This window comes from Ursus maritimus, unplaced genomic scaffold (genome assembly GCF_017311325.1).
Source record: "Ursus maritimus isolate PB19 unplaced genomic scaffold, ASM1731132v1 scaffold_7, whole genome shotgun sequence".
NCBI classification, from domain to species: Eukaryota; Metazoa; Chordata; class Mammalia; order Carnivora; family Ursidae; genus Ursus; species Ursus maritimus.
The window spans coordinates 15,355,299-15,377,792 of record NW_024426885.1 but is presented as its reverse complement, the minus strand read 5'-3'; the positions used below and the strand labels follow the sequence as shown (position 1 = coordinate 15,377,792).

At 35.6% G+C, this 22,494-nt stretch overlaps 1 protein-coding gene across 1 annotated transcript in view; it reads left to right on the top strand.

The window, feature by feature from the left end:
* The window catches only part of ATRNL1 (attractin like 1), a 756,768-nt gene that overhangs the window by 180,755 nt on the left and 553,519 nt on the right, over positions 1–22,494 (top strand). Inside the window, exon 18 of the mRNA XM_040623807.1 lies at positions 3,650–3,868. Within this exon, the coding sequence (XP_040479741.1) occupies positions 3,650–3,868 (219 nt within the window). The remainder of the gene's footprint in view (positions 1–3,649; positions 3,869–22,494) is intronic.

Genomic DNA, 22,494 nt, shown 5'->3' with positions numbered 1-22,494 from the left:
GAGTTCTTTGTGTATTTTAGATAACAGTCCTTTATCAGGTGTGTCTCTTCTAAATATTTTCTTTCAGCTTATGGCTTGTATTTTCATTCTCTTGACAGTGTCTTTCCAGAGCAGAAATTTTAAATTTGAATTTAAATTTTAATGAAGTTCAGTTTATTAATTTTTTCTTTCATGGATTGTGCCTTTGATGTAATAACTAAAACATCATCACTAACCTCAAGGTCATCTAGATCTTACATGCTATCTCCTGGGACTTTTATAGTTTTGCTTACAATGCTCATCTGTTCTTGCATGTTACCATTAGAACCTTTAGCATATTATTCAGAGTTGTTTTAAATTCCTGGTCTGATAATTCTGATACTCCTACCATGTCTGGTCTGATGCTTGCTTTGTCTTTTCACATTGTGTTTTTTGCCTTTTGATATGCCTTGTATTTTTTTCTTGATAGCCAGATATGATTTGCAGGTAAAAGAGACTGCTATAAATAGGCCTTTCGTAACGTAGTGGTAGGGTGTGGAAGGAGTGGAAGTGTTCTGTAACTGATTGATGAAGTCTCAGTCCTTTGGTGAACTTGTGCTTCATGCTGTGAACTTCACTAGTGCTTCTCAGTTTTTTCCCCTCTCCCGGGTGGTACAGGGTGGCTGGCTGGATTTGTGTATTTCTTCTTCCACGTGGAAGGCCAGAGCAGGCTAGAGTTGGGCATTTCCCTTTTACAGGTCAAGAGAGCTCTTATAAAACCTCAGCAGTTTAGGCTCTGTTAAATAGTTTTTCCAGGCCTTGTTAAGAAGAACAGAATGCTCTGGCATGTTTCGGAATGGTTCCTTTTTGTCTTCCCCTGCTAGAAGCACAAGATGTTTTTTCTTTGATGTTCACTGTGAGGACCTTGTAGAGCTCCTGGAGGTAAACCTCCCAAGTGTGGAAGTGCCCCCGTGACTGGGTCCCTCTGGGAATTTTAACTCTCAGAGTTGTCCACACTGAACTTCAGGCAGTTGATCAGCTATGGTTCAGGGTTTCTTCCCTAGACACTGGATCCTGCAGAGGTTTCAAATTTGGTACATTATGATTCTCTGTATCCTCCTGCCTGTCTCTCCAATCTTGCAGGCAGGGGATTTGCCCTGTGACCTCACTTCTCTGGTAGATCTAAGAAGAGTTGTTGACTTTTCATTTTGTGCTGCTTCTTACTTTTTGTTAGGGTGGAGTGGTAACCTCTGAATTCCTGACATGCTGGATCAGGAATCAGAAATCTCCAGTAATCATCTGATGATGTAATTTCTTACAGATTGATTTTTCAAATTCTTATACATTTCAAAAACCATATCGAATGTTTTACAACTTAATTTTTCAAAAAGCCAAAAATAAATTAAAATGATTGCTCTAATTGCTTGTAGTTTATACAGTCTCTCTACTATTCATAACGTAGGAAAAATAGCATAGACAATACAAAAGCTTTCCTATATTATTGTCTAAGAAACATTAGAATCTGTCAAGTTTTGAATCATTATTGAATACTAAAGAATGAATTTTCTGTTAATCTTTCAGCAATGCCTGTTGCTTTCCACCCTTGAGCAAAAGGAAAACCAACATTTCCTTATGTAATAGTTTCATATGTAAAATAAAATCTGAGAAAAAATGTTGCTCTGAACATGACATTTTGTAACTTGTTATTAAAACCCAAAATCAAGTAGATAAACACAACTACAAGATTAATAGTTTGTCATTCAGTCAGTGCAAGATACCCAGCATCCTTTCATCTAAGATTTCCCCAGTTGTTTGGAAAGCATTAGCAAGAATGCTGTACTTGAGAGAATAGTTTAGACTTATTTTGTATGTAATGCTTCTTTAAGACATTTTATTGGTTATATTTCCTTTAAAAGATAGTCCTAAAATAAAATTTACTTTCCTAGGAGATATCCATAGACTATAAATATAAAAATAGATTTATTCTGGGTGAGACCTAGTAAAGATCTACTTCAAATCATCACATGATAGTAAATAATTGGAATGTCAAGATAACATACCTAATTTTATATTTTCCATGATTTCCTATTGATTTTGTAGCAACCCTGTACAGTTTTGAAGATAGTTAGAATAACCCAATCAACAATACTGTGGGGTAGCTACAATCATATATGTAAGAGAACTATTTCAAAGCATGACGGCTAAGAAGAGGTATGGTAATAGATGAAATGTTCAGTTATCTAAGGATCTTTTAGTACTGCTGAACAAATATAAATTCCAAAAGGAAGTATGTTCATTCAATGATTTATTTGTCTATAGAAATAACATTAGTCAGTTGTATTCAAAGATTCAAATAGTGTTCTTCCTTTTTAAATTATTATTATTATTAAGGAAATAAAGGAGACAGTACTCATTTTCCACCTTCTTATATCCATTCTCTACAATGCTCAGCATGCAAAAAATTCTTCATAAGAAATCATATTGTAATTGATGAATTCTTTAATCCAATACTCTCTTATGCCTGCACAGTTCACTGTATTGAGTTCTTGATGTTCACTGAGAAACTTATGCCTTTCTTGTTGGCAGCAATCTGAGGAATATTTCTATTTCCAGTAATATTAAAACACTAAGTGGCAATTAAGTTATTATTACCACCATAACAATGAAATTTGGTCTGCCAGAAATGACAATTTCTTCCCCCTCTAGGTTTTTACTAGCATGTGGCTAGATCATTCATGATATCTTATACCACTCTCACTATCTTCTATGGATAAACAATTTCCAACACAAAGAGTGCCTTTTCTAGCAAAATATCAGTAAAGTAATTAAAGTCTCAGCCCAATATAGAATACTCTGGTTATGAATTAAAAATTTAAAACAGCACATAGCAACTATAGTGAATATAATGCAAACTATACTATGTTCGTACTTGGAAAGGCCATCACAGTCCTCATAAGCTTTGTTGAAGCTCATAGATTATACGTCAATTAAGCACACAAGGTTGAGCTTCAGCATGTGAATATTGGAGGGATATTCTGTAGCCCTCAAAGTCAGACAGAGCCTTTGCTGGTTGTCTGGCTGACATAGTGATTTGGTGCCCAAGTTCCCATTCAGTTTGGCTCTTTGGGTGAGTTTGAGTTTACTCATCACATAATAGCCAAATGCTAGTATCTTGGACCCTTGGGAAGAGCATTGTCAATGAAAGGCAGTACACATGGGGCTCAGCTGTGTCAGGATGGACAGGCAGCAATTACACTGGATGTTCACAGGCAGGTGCAGAGTTTTTCCTTGAATGCCCTCACTAGGCACAAGAACAGCTAACATGATTCTACATCACGGACAAGGGTAAATGTGGTCTGTAGGCCCTGGATGAGCTTCCAAAAGGTCCTAAAAACAGGTAAAGTTCTCAGGAACCTTTAAGTGCTGACTTCATTTTTCTTCATGTCATGGTTACCATATACCTTTTTTCACCTTTAAGTTAGTTCATTTATGTCCTCTTTGCTCATGATGTATGTTTTATTTCCTTTAAGCAGTTGCTGTCTCGTAGATATTATTACAAAAAATGTTTACATTAACTATAGACAACTTTTTACAGTCTTTTTTCCAGATCATATTTATTTTTCCATTAGCTTACAATTCCATTTGAATATAAAGTCATTTAACATATTTTGTTAATGTTCCTGTCATGCAGCTCAAAACTGTTCTGGATTGAGAACCTGTGGACATTGTTTGGAACAGCCTGGATGTGGCTGGTGCAATGATCCTAGTAATACAGGAAGAGGACACTGCATTGAAGGATCTTCACGGGGACCAATGAAGCTTGTTGGGATGCACAATAATGAGATGGTTCTTGATACCAGTCTTTGTCCTAAAGAAAAGAACTATGAGTGGTCCTTTATCCAGTGTCCAGGTAATAAAAATGTGATGAAAATGATTCCAGTTTGGAAACCAAGAATGATTTGTTCTTTCTTATAATAAATATTAAAAAAAAAATAATGAAACTCACATTTCACAGATGAAAAAATATTCTTCCCTATATCCATCTCTATTGTGCAGATGGCATTCTGTTTGGAATCATTAAATAGGCTAACCAAATGCATGGTATACAATTATTATATTTGGCTTCACGTGAATTGCTAAGAGGAAAAATACTGCGTTCATGCCAATTTTCTACCTTGTACTATAGTCTTTTATTGTTCATAGTATTATAATACTTTAGAATTCAAGGCAATTCAGAAGATCCAGTCAAACTTCATGCTTAGTGTGGGAATGTTTTAAATGGTATTTGTGATGGAATCAGTGGGCCTCATTTTGAATACCGTTTGATTTTGAAGGTCAATAGTTTTCAGGTTTGTTTTTTTTTCCCCATAGGAAGTCTGTTCTTAAACTGAATAAAACCAGTTTCCTGGAAAAATTAGCTTATTCAGTATATTTTTATTGAGTGCCTACTATGTGCCAAAGAGTGTTTCAAGTGCTAGAGACACAACAATTAACAAATTAGACTAAAATCACTGCATTCATGAAGCCTGTATTCTACCTGAAATTAACAAAATTAATTATACACACATACATATATGAAGTTATGTGCTTTTGAATAAAGTCCTGTTAAATAAATAAAACAAGGAAGGGGGATAAAGCTTGCATTTTTATTTATTTATTTTTTATTTTTTTTAAAGATTTTATTTATTTATTTTGACAGAGATAGAGACAGCCAGCGAGAGAGGGAACTCAAGCAGGGGGAGTGGGAGAGGAAGAAGCAGGCTCATAGCGGAGGAGCCTGTGTGGGGCTCGATCCCACAACGCGGGGATCACTCCCTGAGCCGAAGGCAGCCACTTAACTGCTGTGCTACCCAGGCGCCCCAAAGCTTGCATTTTTAAAGGGTAGTGAGAGAAGAGCTCACTGAGAAGTAGCAATAAACAATTCATGTAGATGAGGGAGTGAGTCATAGGGATATCTGGGGAAGGGTTCTAGAACAGGTAACAGTCTGACACAAGGACTTGGGTAAAAGAGTTTATTTGAGAGATGAATCCAGGAGACACAACTGAGGGAACAGAGAGTTTCAAAGAAGGGAGAAAAACTAATAATATTATTAAGCTGGCTACTGTACTTGGAAATTTGGGCTCACACCCACTAGGGACCTATGAAGAACCATGTAGAATGTTTCTCAGAGTTAACCCACTGAGGGACTGGGAGGGTAGGGCACTCATCTATGGCTTCTCATTGGTTGAGTGATACCTTTGGAGGTAATATACTTCTGAGCTGTACCAGCATGTCTGGTCTATAGTTTTCCCTGGCACTATTGAAAATTCTGAGGCTGAAAAGTAGAGAGACACTACAGAATTTGCTTTAGGTGAGTCACTGACAGTGTGCTGTTCTGAAACCAGATGGATTTGTGGGAATGTGGCACAGAGTGCAATGATACTTGCTACATAAACTTTGAAATATATGAAAAGCAAAAATGAACAAACTATTGGTTTGTACAACAACATGATTGAATCTTAAATTTTTTTTTTGCTTAGTGAAAGAAACCAGACCCAAAGGCTAAATGTTGTATTATTTCATTTATAAAATGATCTGGAACAGGCAGAACTGTGGGGATGGAAAACAGATCAGTTATTTGCCAGGAGTAGCAAAGGTAGGGATTGATTTCAAGAGGGCCTCACAATGGAATTTTTTGTGTTATGGAACTGTTCTTTATGATACTGTGTTAGGTTGATGCATGACTCCATGCATTTGTCAAAACCCATATTGTATACCACAAAGAACCAACTTTCCTGAATGCAAATTAAAAAGAAAAGTCAACTAGAATACCAGGGGATCCCAGGATATAAAGTAAACTGTGACAATTAAATTTAACTATATTACAAATGCCATAATGTCATAAAAGAAAAAAAAAAGAAGAGCTGACCTGAGTAACTTTGGAAAACAGTTTGATTGGATACTGTAAAGTTAAGGGAAAAAAAAACTGTATATAAGATTGTATTCTGGTTAGTAAATTTGTTTATCACGTGGTATAAGTTAACGTTTCTAACGACACTTTATGTGTTTACTAGGTTTGGACAAATAGATTGTGTTTGATTTAAACCAGGTTTTCTACTGTCAGAGCAAGAAGTTAAAAATAAGCAAGGACTGAAGACTATAGAGAACCCTGTGGTGTTGGATTAGGGTCTGAGATAATAGTTGAATTCATGTTTATTTTAATATATATATACCAAGAAGTAAATATAGATATGCGTGTATACATAGGTTAGTATATATCTACATGTATTTCCTAGTTCTGTCTATCAGGAGGGTCTAGAATCCATGACATCCCTGTAGCAACGAGCACATCTAGTGCCTGCATCTTGGTTTCTAAATACTGTTTTCCAGTGAAAGGAACCAGGGCACCACAGAGAAATGGCTAATTCTTGTGCTGGGACAAGGAGAATACATGATTAGCCTGGAGCATTGTTTGGTGCCAGAAAGTAAGAAAGAACTTAAAAAAAAAAAAAAAAAAAAGAGGATGGGATCATTATCATGCCAAAGGGACACAGTGCCAACCTAAAAGAGTTCTCAATGGATGAAATATGAGCAAAAGATAATGATCGTATTGCATTATAATTCAAAAACCTAAATAATATCCTGATTCTACACTGATTAAATGATTTAATAAATAATAAATGGATGAGAATGAACAAAAATTCCTTACAGAAAATTCTTAATAAATGTAGAAGGAATGAGGGAAATAAAAAAAAAACCTATTAGAACCCCACAGTAAGAATTGCCATAAGAATAATACATTTAATATTGAAATTGGGGAATGAAACTTTAAGGAAAAATAGGGTACTTGTGTAGCTTTGAAGCTTCTCAGTAATCACTTCTTTTCTTTTTTTTCATTGTTTCAAGTTTTTATTTAAATTCTAGTTAGCTAACATACATTGTAATACTTGTTTTGGAACAGAATTTAGGGATTCATCACCTACACACAACACCCGTGCTCATCACAGCAAGTGCTTCCTTTATACCCATCACCCATCTAGCCCGTTCCCCTGCCCACTTTCCCTCCAGGAACCCTCAGTTTGTTCTCTATAGTTAAGAGTTTCTTTTATGGTTTGCCTCCCTCTCTCTTTTTTTTCTTCCCATATGTTTATCTGTTTTGTTTCATAAATTCCACATATGAGTGAAATCATATGGTATTTGTCTTTTTCTCACTGACTTATTTCCCTTAGGTTAGTACACTGTAGCTCCATCCATGTTGCTGCAAATGGCAAGATTTCATTCTTTTTGATGGCTGAGTAATATTCCATTTTATGTGTGTGTTTGTGTGTGTGTGTGTGTGTACCACATCATCTTTAGCCATTTATCACTTGATGGACATTTGGGCTCTTTCCACATTTTGGCTGTTGTTAGATAATGCTGCTATAAACATCAGGGTGCATGTGCCCCATCAAATCAGTATTTTTGTATCCTTTGGATAAATACCTAGTAGTGCAATTGCAGGGTCATAGGGTAGCTCTATTTTTAACTTTTTGAGGAAACTCCATACTATTTTCCAGAGTGGCTGTACCAGTTTACATTCCCACCAACAGTGTAAGAGGGTTCTCCTTTCTCCTCATCATCGTCAAAATCTGTTGTTTCCTGTTTTGTTAATTTTAGCCATTCTGACTGGTGTGAGGTGATATCTCCTTGTGGTTTTGATTTGTATTTCCCTGATGATGAGTGATGTTGAACATCTTTTCATATGTCTTCTTTGGAAAAATACCTCTTCATGTCTTCTGCGCATTTCTTAACTGGATTTTTTTTGGGGGGGTTGAGTTTGATAAATTCTTTATTAATTTTGGATACTAACATTTATCAGATGTCATTTGTAAATATCTTTCCATATTCCAAAGGTTGCCTTTTAGTTTTGTTAATTGTTTTGCTGTGCAGAAGCTTTTTATCTCAAGTCCCAATAGTTCATTTTGCTTTCTGTTTTCGGTGTAATTGTAAATGGGATCGAGTCCTTGATTTCTCTTTCTACTGCTCATTATTGGTGTATAGAAATGCAACAGATTTCTGTACATTGATTTTTGTATCCTGTGATTTTTTTGGATTCATGTATCAGTTCTATCAAATATTTTTGGTGGAGTCCTTTGGGTTTTCTACATAGGGTATCATGTTGTCAGTGAATAGTGCAAGTTTGACTTCTTCTTGCCAATTTGGATGCCTTTTACTTCTTTGTTGTCTGATTGCTGAGGCTAAGACTTCTAGTACTATGCTAAATAACAATGGTGAGAGTGGAAATCCCTGTCTTGTTCCTGACTGTAGAGGAAAAGCTCTCGGTTGTTCTCCATTGAGGATTATATTAGCTGTGGGTCTTTTGTATATGGCCTTTGTGATATTGACTTATACTCCCCATATCCTACTATATTGAGGGTTTTTATAAAGAATGGATGCTCTATTTTGTCAAATGCTTTTTCTGCATGTATTCAGAGGATCATATGGTTCTTATCCTTTCTTTTATTAATGTGTTGAATCACATTGATTGATTTGTGAATATTGAACCACCCTTGCAGCCTAGGAATAAATCCCACTTGGTTGTGGTGAATGATTCTTTTAATGTACTATTGGATTCAATTTGCTAGTATTTTGTTGAAAATTTTTGCATCCATGTTCATCAGGAATATTGGCTTGAAATTCTCCTTTTTAGTGGGGTCTTCATCTGGTTTTGGAATCAAAATAATGGTGGCCTTATAGAGTGAATTTGGAAGTTTTCCTTCCATTTCTATTTTTTGGAGCAGTTTGAGGAAAATAGGTATTAACACTTCTTTAAGTGTCTGGTAGAATTCCCCTGTGAGACCATCTGGCCCTGGACTTTTGTTTGTTGGGAGTTTTTTGATTACTGATTCAATTTCTTTGCTGGTTATCAGTCTGTTCAAATTTTCTATTTTTTTTCCTGTTTCAGTTTTGGTAGTTTATATGTTTCTAGGAATTTATCCATTTCTTCCAGATTATCCAGTTTGTTGGCATATAATTTTTTGTAATATTCTCTTATAATTGTGTTTCTGTGGTGGTGTTTGTGATCTTTCCTCTCTCATTTGTGACTTTGTTTCCTTTCTGTTTTCTTTTTGATAAGTCTGGCTAGGGGTTTATCAATTTTAGTAATTCTTTCAAAGAACCAGCTCTTACTTTCATTGATCTGTTCTGGTTTTTTATTGTTTCTATATTGTTTATTTCTGCTCTAATCTTTGTTATTTCTCTTCTTCTGCTGGCTTTAGGCTTTGTTTGATGTTCCTTTCTTAGCTTCTTTAAGTGTAAGGTTAGGTTATGTATTTGAGATTTTTCTTGCTTCTTGAGGTAGGCCTGTGTTGCTATATTCTTCCCTTTTAGGACTGCTTTTGCTGCATCCCAAAGGTTTTGGACTGTCATGTTTTCATTTTCATTTGTTTCCACGCATTTTAAAAAATTTCTTCTTTAATTTCCTGGTTAACCCCTTCATTGTTTAGTAGGATGTTCTTTAACCTCCGTGTATTTGTGGTCTTTCCAAATTTTTTCTTGGGGTTGACTTCCAAGTTTCAAAGCATTGTGGTCAGAAAATATGTCATGGTATGATCTCAATCTTTTTGTATTTATTAAGGTCTAATTTGTGACCCAGTATGTGATGTATTCTGGAGAATGTCCATGTGTACTTGAAAAGAATGTATATTCTGCTGCTTTAGGATAATATGTTCTGAATATATCTGTTAAGTCCATCTGGTCCAGTGTGTCGTTCAAAGCCCTTGTTTCTTTGTTGATTTTCTGCTTAAATCATCTCTCCATTGCAGTGAATGGAGTGTTAAAGTCCCCTACTATTATTGTATTATGATCAATGAGCTTTTTTATGTTTGTTATTAATTGATTTATATATTTGAGTGCTCCCAAGTGGAGGCATAACTACTCACAACTGTTAGATCTTCTTGTTGGATAGACTTCTTTATTATGATATTTGCTCTTTTTCATCTCTTGTTATAGTCTTTGTTTTATTTTTTATTTTTATTTTTTTTTAAAGATTTTATTTATTTATTTGACAGATAGAGACAGCCAGCGAGAGAGGGAACACAAGTAGGGGGAGTGGGAAAGGCAGAAGCAGGCTCACAGTGGAGGAGCCTGATGTGGGGCTCGATTCCATAACGCCGGGATCACGCCCTGAGCTGAAGGCAGACGCTTAACCGCTGTGCCACCCAGGCGCCCCTATAGTCTTTGTTTTAAAATCTAGTTTGTCTGATACAAGTATGGCTACTCCGGCTTTTTTTTAATATCCATTAGCATGATAAATGATTCTCCATCCCCTCACTTTCAATCTGCAGGTGTTTTTAGGCTTAAAATGAGTCTCCTATAGACAGCATATAGATGGGTCTTTTTTTTATTATTATTATCCAATTTGATTCCTATGTCTTTTGATTGGAGCATTTAGTCCATTTACATTCAGAGTAATTATTGATAGATATAAATTTAGTGCCATTGTGTTACCTGTTAAGTCATCATTTCTGGAGACTTTTTCTGTTCCTTTCTAGTCTTTGTTGATTATGGTCTTTCTTTCCCACTCAAAGACTCTTCTTTAATATTTCTTTCAGGGCTGGTTTAGTGGTCGTGAACTCTGTTACTTTTTTTTTTTTTTTTTTTCTGGGAAACTCTTTATCTTTCCCTCTATTCTGAATGACAACCTTGCTGGATAAAGTATTCTTGGTTGCGTATTTTTCCCATTCAGCACATTGCATATATCATGCCACTCCTGTCTGTCCTGCCAAGTTTCTGTGGAGAGATCTGTTGCTAACCTAATTTTTCTTCCCCTGTAAGTGAGGTATTGCTTTTCCCTTGTTGCTTTTAGGATTTTTTTCTTATTTGTATTTTGCAAATTTTACTATGATATGTCTTAGTGTTGACCTGCTTCTGTTGAGTTTGATGGGTGTTGTCTGTGCTTCCTGGATTTGGATGTCTGTTTTTTACCCCCAGATCAGGGAATTTTTCACCTATAATTTGCTCAAATAAACCTGCCCCTTTTTTTCTCTCTTCTTCTGGGACTCCTATGATATGAATAAAATCTCCCCTCATGTGTTCCAGGTGTTCCTCAGCCTTCACCCTGTGTCCCAGCCATCTGCCCATCTGGTAGCACAGTTCACCTGTGTTTTATCTCAGGTATGCTGGCCGAGTTTCAAATCTCTAAACTTTAGGGACCCAGCATGGTGTGGATCCATGCTGGTCCTCTGGGGGAGGATCTCGCCATACGGGGGCTGGTGCTGATAGTCGTGGGAATGCACAACAGCTTGAAGTGAAGGAAAAGCTCACTAAAATTCGTCATCCAGATTAGCTGCCCTCAGTGTCTCTACCCTTATACTATGGAATAGGGCAACACGATATGGGGCCTGCTGGCTCTTTTGTCCCTTGAGAAGCAGAGCAGCCTCTCCCAGATGCACTCCAAGAATGGGGAAACAGCTCTCCCAGTGCATCCCTAGGGATCCTCTGATCCTGCTAACTTCTCTCCGGCCTCTGCCCTTCTTCTTCATAGGAGAACTGCTGTGCCCACCAGGCTCTACTCTGTCTGCAGTGTGTGTTGGGTTTGGCCAGCAAACCCTGAGATGGCAAATGAAAGGATTACTCCCAACACCTTAGTAGGAGAAAGGAGAGGCCTGGGAACCAGACGCTATAGTGGCCAAAGGCCTCGAACCAAGCTCTGTCTCAGCTTTTATTATGAGTTTAATTAATATACCATGTGCAAGGCAAGGAGTTCCTGAAATACGTGACCACTACAGGTGCCTGTATTTTAAACATCTACTCCCTGAATGAGAACCTTGAGCCGCAGTAAGACTCTGGCTGCTTTCAGCCAAGAAACTTCAAAGGACGCCTAGCGTTCCGGGCACTCCTCCTTTGCCTTTCAATTAGTCTCATCCAGGGAGGCATATACAAGTCGGGTTTTATCGATCCAGGCACTGTGAATCTCCACAAGCGCAGACTTCTAAAACTTCGGTCTTCGAGCTCCGCTGGTTATAAAAACTCACAATAATCAGCCCCTCTTGTTTTCCCAGTCAGTGGTTTTGGTGTTTTTCTTGTGCAATCCCTTGTGTGCTGCTTCTCTCTCTCTCTCTCCTCTCTCCATGATCAGGGAGATCCTCTCCTCTGTAGCCCATGATTCTTTTCTTCCCCCAGATCACTTCTCCGCACCTCTTACCTTCCATGACGTGGCCTCTTTTCTCCCTCTAGTTGTGCAGTTTGTTTTCTCAGTCCTCAGATTGATTTCTTGGATGTTCAGAATGATTTAATATTTATCTAGGTGTGTTTGAGGGATGAGGCAAGCATAAGTTCCTCCTACTAATCCACCATCTTAACTCCCACCTAGCAGTCACTTCTTAAACAGATCTCATACAGGAAAATATGATAAGTTGTACTACATTAAGATTTAAGAATTTTTTTATAAAAAACATTTAGAAAATGAGCAAAGAAGGCTACGAAATTGAAGATACTTACAATACTAACAATATAATAAAGCCTTTTATCCAGAATTGATATTTATTATACACCAGTAATGAAAGACAACACAAACCAAAATTGGGCAAGATAGTTGAACATCACAAAACAGAATATTTAAAAGGCCAATAAACATCTGAAAAGGTGTTTAATCTTTTTGGTCTTGAGGGAAATGCAAATGAAAACCACAAAATGATACCACTAATCACCCACCAGCATGTCTAAAATGAAAAAAAGATAATTTTAAATGTTAGCAAGGAGGTAGAGCAAATGGAAATCTCATATTTTGCTTTTTGAGAGCCTAAATGGTATAAGCACTTGGAAAACATTTTGGAAATATCTGTTAAAACTGAACAAATGCATATCCAGTGATTCAGAATTGTACGTCTAGGCCATGGCTGGTAAACTAGTCTGCTGCCAAATTTAGCCTGTGGCTTGTTTCTACATGGCCTGTGAGCAAGAGTAATTTCACATTTTTAAAATTGAAAAGGAGGAGGAAAAGGAAGAGTAGGGAAAGGAGTATAGGAGGGAAGGAGAAACAAAAGAAGGGAAGAATCTTTGATGGTCTATATGTGCCCACAGTGTCTAAAACACTTACTATTTGGTCCTTTACAGAAAATGTTTGCTGACCCCTGGTTTAGGCCCAGTAACCCAGCAGAGAGCATACTTACGTTCACTTGCAGGACATGCACAGGAATGTTCATAGCAGCACTATTTTAATAGCGCCAACCTAGAACTCATCCAAATGTTCATCAGCAATTGGAAGATTAAAGAAGTTGATATTATGCACAACAGAACATATAGCATGAGAATGATTAACCTGCAATTGCATGGGACAATATGGCGGCTCTCCTACACATAGTGTGAAGGGAAGGAAGCCAGACACAAACAAGACACTCTGACTCAGTTTACCTAATGTTCAAAAACAGGGGAAGCTGTTTTATGGTATTATAGGTCAGGGAAGTGGTTACTTTTGGGGGACAGCAACTAGTGACTGGAAGGGGGTACAAAGGAATTATTTCTAAGAAGTTTTCTTAGATTATATTTTTAAATATTAATTCTCCATTTCTGACCCTCTTTATTTCTCTCTGAATCACCTTTTTACTTTCTTGGTTGTTTTTCTGCCTTGCTTTAATGCCTCATTAAATTGTGAAGGTTATCTGTTTTCCCTTGGGCATCTTATAATTCAGTGCCCATTTCTGAGCTTGTGTTCATTCCTTTCCTTAGTTCAATCAACTCTTTTTTCATTTCTTCCTCTTTCATTTCCATTTCTATTCTTAACTGAATTTCTGATTTAAGGTAGTTTTTTAAGCTCTTCAAATGCTGGTTTGACTATATTTATTCTGTTTAGAGAGCTGTCATAGTTTCCTGCTTCATGGTTATATTTTTCAGGGGAATTTTCATCCATTAAGCTATGTTGGATCTGTTTTCCTGATTTTTTTTGTTTTCTGATCTTTAAATAATAACTGTGTAGCTTCTTTTTTTTTTCTTCCTTTTTCTGCATTGGTGTAGTTTGTAAGATTTCTGGTTTTATGGTCTCACTTTTGTCAGAACAGCAGAGTTTTGGTGGCCAGCGTAAGGATTATGTGTCCTCTGAATTTGTGGCTTTCTTTTTTGTCTTGTAAGAATTTAACTTTCCACTTTTTTTCTTTATCTCTTATCCACCTGGTCCCAAAGGGCACCTTTTTTACTTCCCACCTTTTTTTCTTCTGGAAGTTTTAATCAAGAGTAGTTCTTCTAATTATCCCTGCTTTTAAGTCACTTTTTTAAAAGATTTTATTTTTGTAAGTAATACCTACACCTAACATAGGGCTCAAACCTACAACCCCAAGATCAAGAGTGGCACATTCTACTGACTGAGCCAGCCAGGCATTCCTAAGACCTTTTCATATATAACATGCTCTGATCTACAGTGACATTGTCTTGATATTTTCATTCTTAGGATAGATTTACTCTTTTTAGGGGAGATTTTATATCAATTTTAATCTTGTTACTAGCTTCCCTCTTCTCTCTTCTGTTTTATCTTGGAAGCACTTGCTTACCACAAAATCTTGCAGTGAGATGGGAGCATATGAAATTGCTTCAGTGGATTTTTTTCTTCTTCTTGTCAGGTTATGATGAAGTTGTACTTTTTGGATAATTTTTTTTTCTATTCTTGTACTTCTTTTGGAGGATGTATTGGGAGGCAGAGTCCTAGGCAGCCTTCACTGTTTTCATTTTTCAAAAGTTTCTACTGTGTTTCCTAATGCTGGAACAAATGGGATTTTAAAGACATAATTTTCTAATAATTTGCTATTTTATTTTATTATCTTTATTTTTTAAAGATTTATTTATGAGAGAGAGAGAGCACGCACGGAGTGGGAGGAGGGGCAGAAGGGAGGGGAAGAGGGATTCTTAGGCAGACTCTGTGCTGAGTGCGGTACCTGACATGGGGCTCAATCCCACAATCCCGAGATCATGACCTGAGTTGAAACCAAGAGTTAGATACTTAACTGACTGCACCACCCAGGTGCCCTGACTTGCTATTTTATAGAAATACAATTTATTTTACTATATTATCCCTGTACTATGTGACCTTGGTGACTTCTTTTGTTCATTCTGGTACTTTTCTTACAGATTCCTTAAGATTTTCTTCATGTTGCTTTTCAATAAACATAGCATTATTTTTTTCCTTTCCAAATCCCTATTGTGTTGTCCCTACAGTGCAACATGGGATTGAATTAGTGAGAGTGGACATTAGTCTTAATTGGAAAATATTTAGCCTTTAACCTTTAAGTTTATTGTTAATATTGGTTTTTCATATATGTCCTTACAGATTGAGGAACTTCCCTTTTGTTCCTAATTAGTTGAGGTTGTTTTCTTAGTTTTTTTTTGTTTGTTTTAAATCATGACCAGATGTGTAATTCTTCCAAAGACATGCATCTATTAAACTGATCGTATGATTATTTTTTGGTTTAATTAATATCATTAACTCGTATTGATTGATTTTCAAATGCTAAATCAATCTTGCATTTCTGGATATACTCCACTTATGGTGTGTTATCCTTTTACTGTATTGCTGGGTTCAATTTGTTTAAATCTTGTTAAGTAGTTTGCATTTATATTGATGAGAATATTTGCCTGTAGTTTTCTTAGTGTATTGTTTGGTATCAGTCTCAAGAGTTGAGAAATACTTTTTCCTCTTCCATTTTCTGGAAGAGTTTATGTAAAACTGGCATTATTTCTTAAATATTTGGTGAAATTTACCTATGAAGAATCTGGCCTGGAGTTTTGTTTGGGAGAGGAATTTTAACTACAAATTCTTTTTTCTTTTTTCTTTTTGAGGGAGTTTGGTAGTTTGTGTCTTTTGAAGAATTTATTTCATTTAAGATGTTATTGACAGAAAGGTGTTCATAATAATTGCTATTATCCTTTTACTCTAAAGGATCTTTAGTGATAGCTTCTCTTTAAATTTTGATAATTTGTGTTTTCTCTCTTGATCAGTCTGTCTTGAGGTTTGTCAGTTTTCATTGATCCTATGAATAGCTTTTTGTTGTATTGATTTTCCTCTATTGTCCATTTAATATTTTGTTAATTTCTGCTCTTAATTTTTCCTTCTTTTTGCTTGCTTATAGTTTAATTTGCTTTTCTTCTAGTTATATAAAGTTGAACCTTAAATAATTGGGTTGATAATTTTTTCTAATATAAGCCTTGATGTTATGAATTTTCCTCTAGAAACTACTTTTCAGTAGTGGTTTTGTGATACTCTCTTTCCATATTTTTACTTCAAGCTACCTATGTTGTATTTAAAGTATTTTTTTATAGACAACACATTGTTCTTTCTTTTTAATACAATTTGATAGTGTCTGCCATTAAATTAATGTGTTTGAGTGTTATAAATTAAATGTTTTATCAAATTGGTTGACTTAAATTTCCATCTGGTTACTTGTTTTCTCTTTTTCCCATCTGTCCTTTGTATCTGTTTACTTCTTTTTCTGCCTTCCTTTGAATTAATTGAATATATTTAATGCTTCATTTTATTTATTGGTCTAATGACTATATTACCTTCTTTTTATGCTTGCTCTTGGATTTCTATTCATCTTTAACTTGTCACAGTCTACATTTAAGTGATATTATGATTTCACAGTAGAATAAGAGCCTTATTACTTTTAAATATGTTAAAAGTCACATAGTATACTCATTATTTTGCTTTAAATGGCAAGTTATCTTTTAAATAGTTTTTAAAATAAGAAAGAAACTTTATCATCAAGCAGAAATGGAGTAACAGTGAGTAGGGGGACCAACTATCCTGGAATGTGTCCAGGACTGAGGGCTTTCCTGAGATGTGGGACTTTCAGTACAAACACCAGGATAGTCCTGGGAAAACTGGAATGACTCTAAAAATGACCCAATTTAACTTCCCCTGCTTGACATTGGACAAGCAGCAAAAGTTAATGATCCCTCAGAAATTGGAAATCACGTGAGCCTTACCACTGTCCCCAGTTAGTGCCGGAAGAAAGTTTGCATGAGGTGGTGCCGTCCGGGGACACAAGTAGAGTCTGGTTATCCTGAGTTGGAGAGATGGAACTGGGAATCTGGGGAGGGGAGGCCAAGGTGGCTAGCTGTTCAAAGAAGAGAGACTTTAACAGAGAGAGAGAACTGTAGAAAACCACTGAGGGGTATCCTCTGAATATTCAGCTCAAAAATAAGTGCAACATTGTAGAAAACTACTTGAGTTCTGCAGGAAGAATTACATGAGTGGAATAAAAGGAATAGTCAGCAAATAGCATACAGGACTGGGAATTGCCTGGGCATTATTCATTGTACATCAGGTAGAGTACTTTAGAAGGATTTTGCTTTACTTAATATGGCAAAATTAGCACTAGACTAAATGCTGCAATGGTCCTGTGTAACATGGCCAGAAGGATCAAACTATCTTCAACTAAGCCAAATTTCAGAACAAAGCTAAAGAATATTTATAGGAATACAAAGTTTCCAGCACCCAAAATGTAATATTTGAAATTTGCTATGTCTGGCTTCCAATAAAAAAATTAGCGTGTATGCAAAGAATAGGAAAACCTTGACCCCTCCTGAAAAAGAAAAACCAACCAATAGAAACCAACCTGTAAATTAAATAGATGTGAAGAGTAGACAAGGATATTGAAACAATGATTATAAAGGTATTTCAGATATTAAAAACTAAACTTTTGAGCATGTTATGTAGAGCCACAGAAAACAAAACAAAACAAATAGAATTTACAGAGATGAAAAATATTCTGAGTTGAAAAGTGAATGGAATTAATATCAGATTAGACATTGTAAAAGTAAAGATTGGGATACTCAAAGACAAACAATAGGAAGTACCCAAATGAAGCACGGAAGGAAGAATACTAAAGCGAAATGGGCAGCACATCAATGAGCCGTGGGGCATGAAGCCTAATATTTTTGTTATTTGATACTCTGAATGAGGGGAGAGAGAAAGGGCTTAGAAAAATCAGAAAAAATAATGGCAAAATTTTTCTAAATTTGATAAAACCTGTCAATCCAAAGAGGCAGGAATGTCAATAAATGTTAAGCACAAGAAACATGAGGAAATCTATACCAATGCCCATAATAAGAAAATTGCTTAAAGCCAGTGATAAAAAGATAAAAGCAGATCAGAGAAATAAGACTCAGTATGTACAAAGGAACAAAGACAAGTTCGAACCAGATTTCTCATCAGAAAAAATGAAAGTCAGAAAACAGTGGAGCAATAGAAATGCAGCATCTTTAAAATAGCAAAAGGAAAAATTTAACTTAGAATACTTAATGATATATCTTTAAAAAAAAATAAGGGTCAAATAAAGACTCTTTCAAAGTTACAGAAACTCTAAAATTCATTACCACTGGACCTGCTCTATAAGAAGTGTTAAACCCTCAAACAACTACTGAAATAACACAGTCATGACCAAGGAAGTAGATAAAATAATCCAAATGAAGGCAAGATCAGGGAAAAAGAGCCATATAGAACAGATGGGACAAATAGTTAACTAATGGCAAAATGATAGATTTAACCTCAGCTGTTTCAGTAATCATGCTAAATGTAAATGATCTAATCATCCTAATAAAAAGGCTGAGATTTTCATATTAGCTAAAAAAGCAAGACCCAACTATACACTACCTCTAAGAAACCCATTTAAAATACAAAGACACACATACTGTAAAAGCAAAAGTGTGGAAATAGATATACTATGCTAACACAAGTCAAGAGAAAGCTGAATTGGTGACATTAATACCAGACATATAGATTTAGAGCAAAAAATATTACCTAGAATAAAGAGGATCATTTCATAAAGATAAAAAAGTGAATTCATCAAGAGGACATAACATCCCTAAACATTTCTACCTAATAATAGACTTTCAAAATAGGTGAAGGTTCAACAGTGTATGATAAGGCTTCTCTTTTGATTTCCAGAGATATTGTAGGTTACGACTTCCTACTTTGAGAGAATTACCTGCCACCGCATCAGTTTGTTCGTTTTTTTCTCACTGCTTTATTTTGGAGAGTGTATTAGTTTTCTATTGCAGCATAACAAATTACCACAAACTTAGAGGCATAAACAATACACAATTACACCCCACAGTTCTGTATGTCAGATCTTGGATGTGGCCTGGTTGGCTTCTCTGCTCGAGGTCTCAAAGGCTGAAATCAAGGTGTCAGTCAGGCTGAATCTTTGTTTGGAAGCATTGGAGAAGAATGTGCTTCTAAACTCATCTAAATTTTTCTCAGAATTCAGTTCCTTGCAGTTCTATAACTAAGTGCCTGTTTTCTTGCTGGCTTTTGGTTAGTAAACCACTTCAGCTCCTAAACTTTGCTCACATTCTTTCCCACATGTCCCCCTCCATCTCTAAAACGAGCAATGTCATCTCAAATGCTCAAATGGAATCTCTCACTTTGAATCTCATACTTCTAGTAGAGACCAGTTCCTTTTAAGGGATCTTTTGATTGGGTTCAATCAGGATGATTTTCCTTTGTTAAAGTCAACCGTGCCATGTTATATAATGTAATCACCAGCTTAAGTTGGTGACCCTTTTATCATATCTACAGGTCCCTACCACACTCAAGAGGAGGCCATTAGTGTCTGATTAAAAAACCGAGTACGGTAACCTAGTTTCATTTCCACCAAAGATTAACCACCATACCATACAATTTACCCATTTAAAGTATATAACTCAATTATTTTTTAGTATATTCAGAGTTATGCAACCATCACCACAATCAATTTAAAAGAAATTTTATCATCCTCAGAAGAAAACTTACACTCACTGCTAAACCCCCACCTACCCTTGCCAGCTGTAGGCAAACACTAATCTTTATATTTCTATGGATTTACATATTCTTGACATTTAAAATAAATTGAATCATATAGTCGTAGTCTGTTGTGACTGGTTTCTTTCACATTCCATGATGTTTTCAAAGTTTTTCCATTTTGCAGCATGTGGCAGTACTTTATTTCTTTATATTACCAAATAATATTCAATTTTATGAATATACCACATTTTGTTTATCCAATTATCACTTGATCTACATTTGGATGTTTACAGTTTGGGGCCTTTTGAATACTGCTTCCATGAACGTTCATGTAAGAATTTATGTGTGGTCCTATTTTCATTACTTGTGGAGTGGTATGTCTTCACCAGATACAATTACTTTGGGTCTAATAGCAACTACATCTAACCTTTTGAGGAACTGCTAAACTGTTTCAAAGCTGCTGCGTTATTTTACATTCCCACTGACAGTGCACAATGGGTTCTAATTACTCTATATCTTGGCCAACAGTGGTTTTTTCATGTAATTTTAATTATAGTTATCCTGGTGTGTGTGAAGTGGTACCTCATTGTGGTTTTGATATACAGTTTCTTAGTGGTTATAATGTTTAGCATCTTTTCATGTGCCTTTTCACTGTTCCCATTCTTCTTCAGAGAAATGTCCACAGTATTCTTTGTCCACTGCTTAATTGGGGTATTTATCTTTTTATTATTGAACTATAAGAGTTCTTTATATGCTGTAAATACAAGTCCTTTATCAAAGATTGATTTGCAAATATATTTTCTCTGAATTGTCCTTTCATTTTCTTGATAGTGTCCATTGTTGCATAAAAATTTTAAATTTTGATGATGGCCTATTTTTTCTTTTTTTTTTCTTTTTTTTTTTTTTTTTGCATTTGTGTGGGAAACCATGCATAACACAAGATCCCAAAGATTTACACCTATATTTTCTTCTAAGAATTTAATAGTTTTAATCTATTACATTTAGGTTTTGATCTATTTTGAGTTAATTTTTGTGTGTGATTTGAGATATGGATCCAACTTAATTCTTTAACGTGTGTCTATCCAGGTGTCCCAGCACCATTTGTTGAAAGACTGTTTTTTCCCCATTGAATTTATTTTTTATTTTACATATTTTATTTTCCATCGTTTAAAATTGCATTTTAGTCATTTCTGTATTTTCCATTTCTCTCCTTTTTATGTTCATGTTTTATTCTATATTCTTGAACATATAAAGCTTATTTATTTATTTATAGAGAGACCCAGGGGTAAGGGCAAAAGGAGAGGGAGAGAGAATCTTAAGCAGGTTCCATGCCCAGTGCGGAGCTGATGTGGGGCTTGATCTCAAGGCCCTGAGATCATGACCTGAGCTGAAATCAAGAGTTGGACACTTACTTGACTGAGCTACTCAGGCACCCCAATAAAGCATACTTTTAATAGATGTTTTAAAAATCATTCTCTGCTCATTCCATCGTGTGTGATGTTTTCTTTTTTGTTTGTTCTGTTGATTTGTTTGTTTGTTTTACTGATTACGGAACAGATGTTCCAGCTTGGTTATTTTTTTGTGGTATTCTAGCATTGTGAATTTTCCAGTTTTATTATATGATTTTGTTCTATTTCTTTTAGTGTGTTGTACTTTATTCTGGCATGCAGTTATTTAGAATCTGTATGATCATTTCAAGAATTGTTTTTAAGGTTTTTTTTAAGGTCCTGTACATAGCAGTCCTAAGTTCAGTGCTAATTTATTTCCACTGCTAAGTCAGTGCCTTTCTGTGGTCTGTATAGAGTGCTCTTTGTATTATGAGGTCTCTCCACTCTACTTGGAATAGAAAGTATTCCAGTCCTATGTAGGCTACTGGCATTATTTGACTTATTGTTTTCTGGTGGTACTTTCTCTACCTTCATGGAGTTTCACACTCTGTGTTCAATCATTATTCAGCCAAAGATTTAAGAAATCTCAGCAGATTGATGTGTGTGGCTCTCTTTCCTCTCATTTTTTGCCCTCAAATTCTAGGCACCATGGCCTTCCCAGTCTTGGATCTTTGTTTTCTCAATTAAAGGAGCTCTCTGGCCTTTGTTTGGGCTGCTTCCTTAAATCTGTCTCTGGGTAGCAAGCCAGGGGAGTCATAGACTCATGTTTCCATTTTTCTCAGATGCCATTCTTGAGCTGCCTATTATTTGAAAGTAGTTGTTTCATGTATTCTGTTTCATGTTTTTGTTGTTTATAAGTGGAGGTCAATTCTTAGAGTGGTTAATGCCTCATGGGCAGAAGTGGAAGTCTTCTATCTGTTTTTATTTACAATAATGAACCTCTTGTAAACAACATGTAGGTCTTGCCTTTTTTTTTTTTTTAAATCTAGTCTGACAATCTCTGCCTTTTATCAGAGTGTTTAGTCAATTTAGATTTAATACAATACTGGTATAATTGAGTTTTAGTCGTACCGTCATGGTATTCGTTTTTAAAATTTCCTTTATTTTTTCTTCCATTGTTGGTTCTTCCTTTTGCCTTTTTTGGATTAATTGACTGTTTTTAAAGTCCATTTTTATCACTTTTATTGGATTTTTAGCTATACTTCTTTTGTGTTTTTTTTAGTGACTGCTGTAGTGATTGTAATAGTCATCTTTATCTTATCACAGTCTACCTTGAATCAATATAATACTACTTCATGTATAAGGTAAGAATATTACAATAGTGTAATTCCATTTGCTCTTTTTCTGTCCTTTTTGTAATTATTGCCATATATTTTACTTCTGTATATGTTATTAACCACACAATGCATTATTCGTTT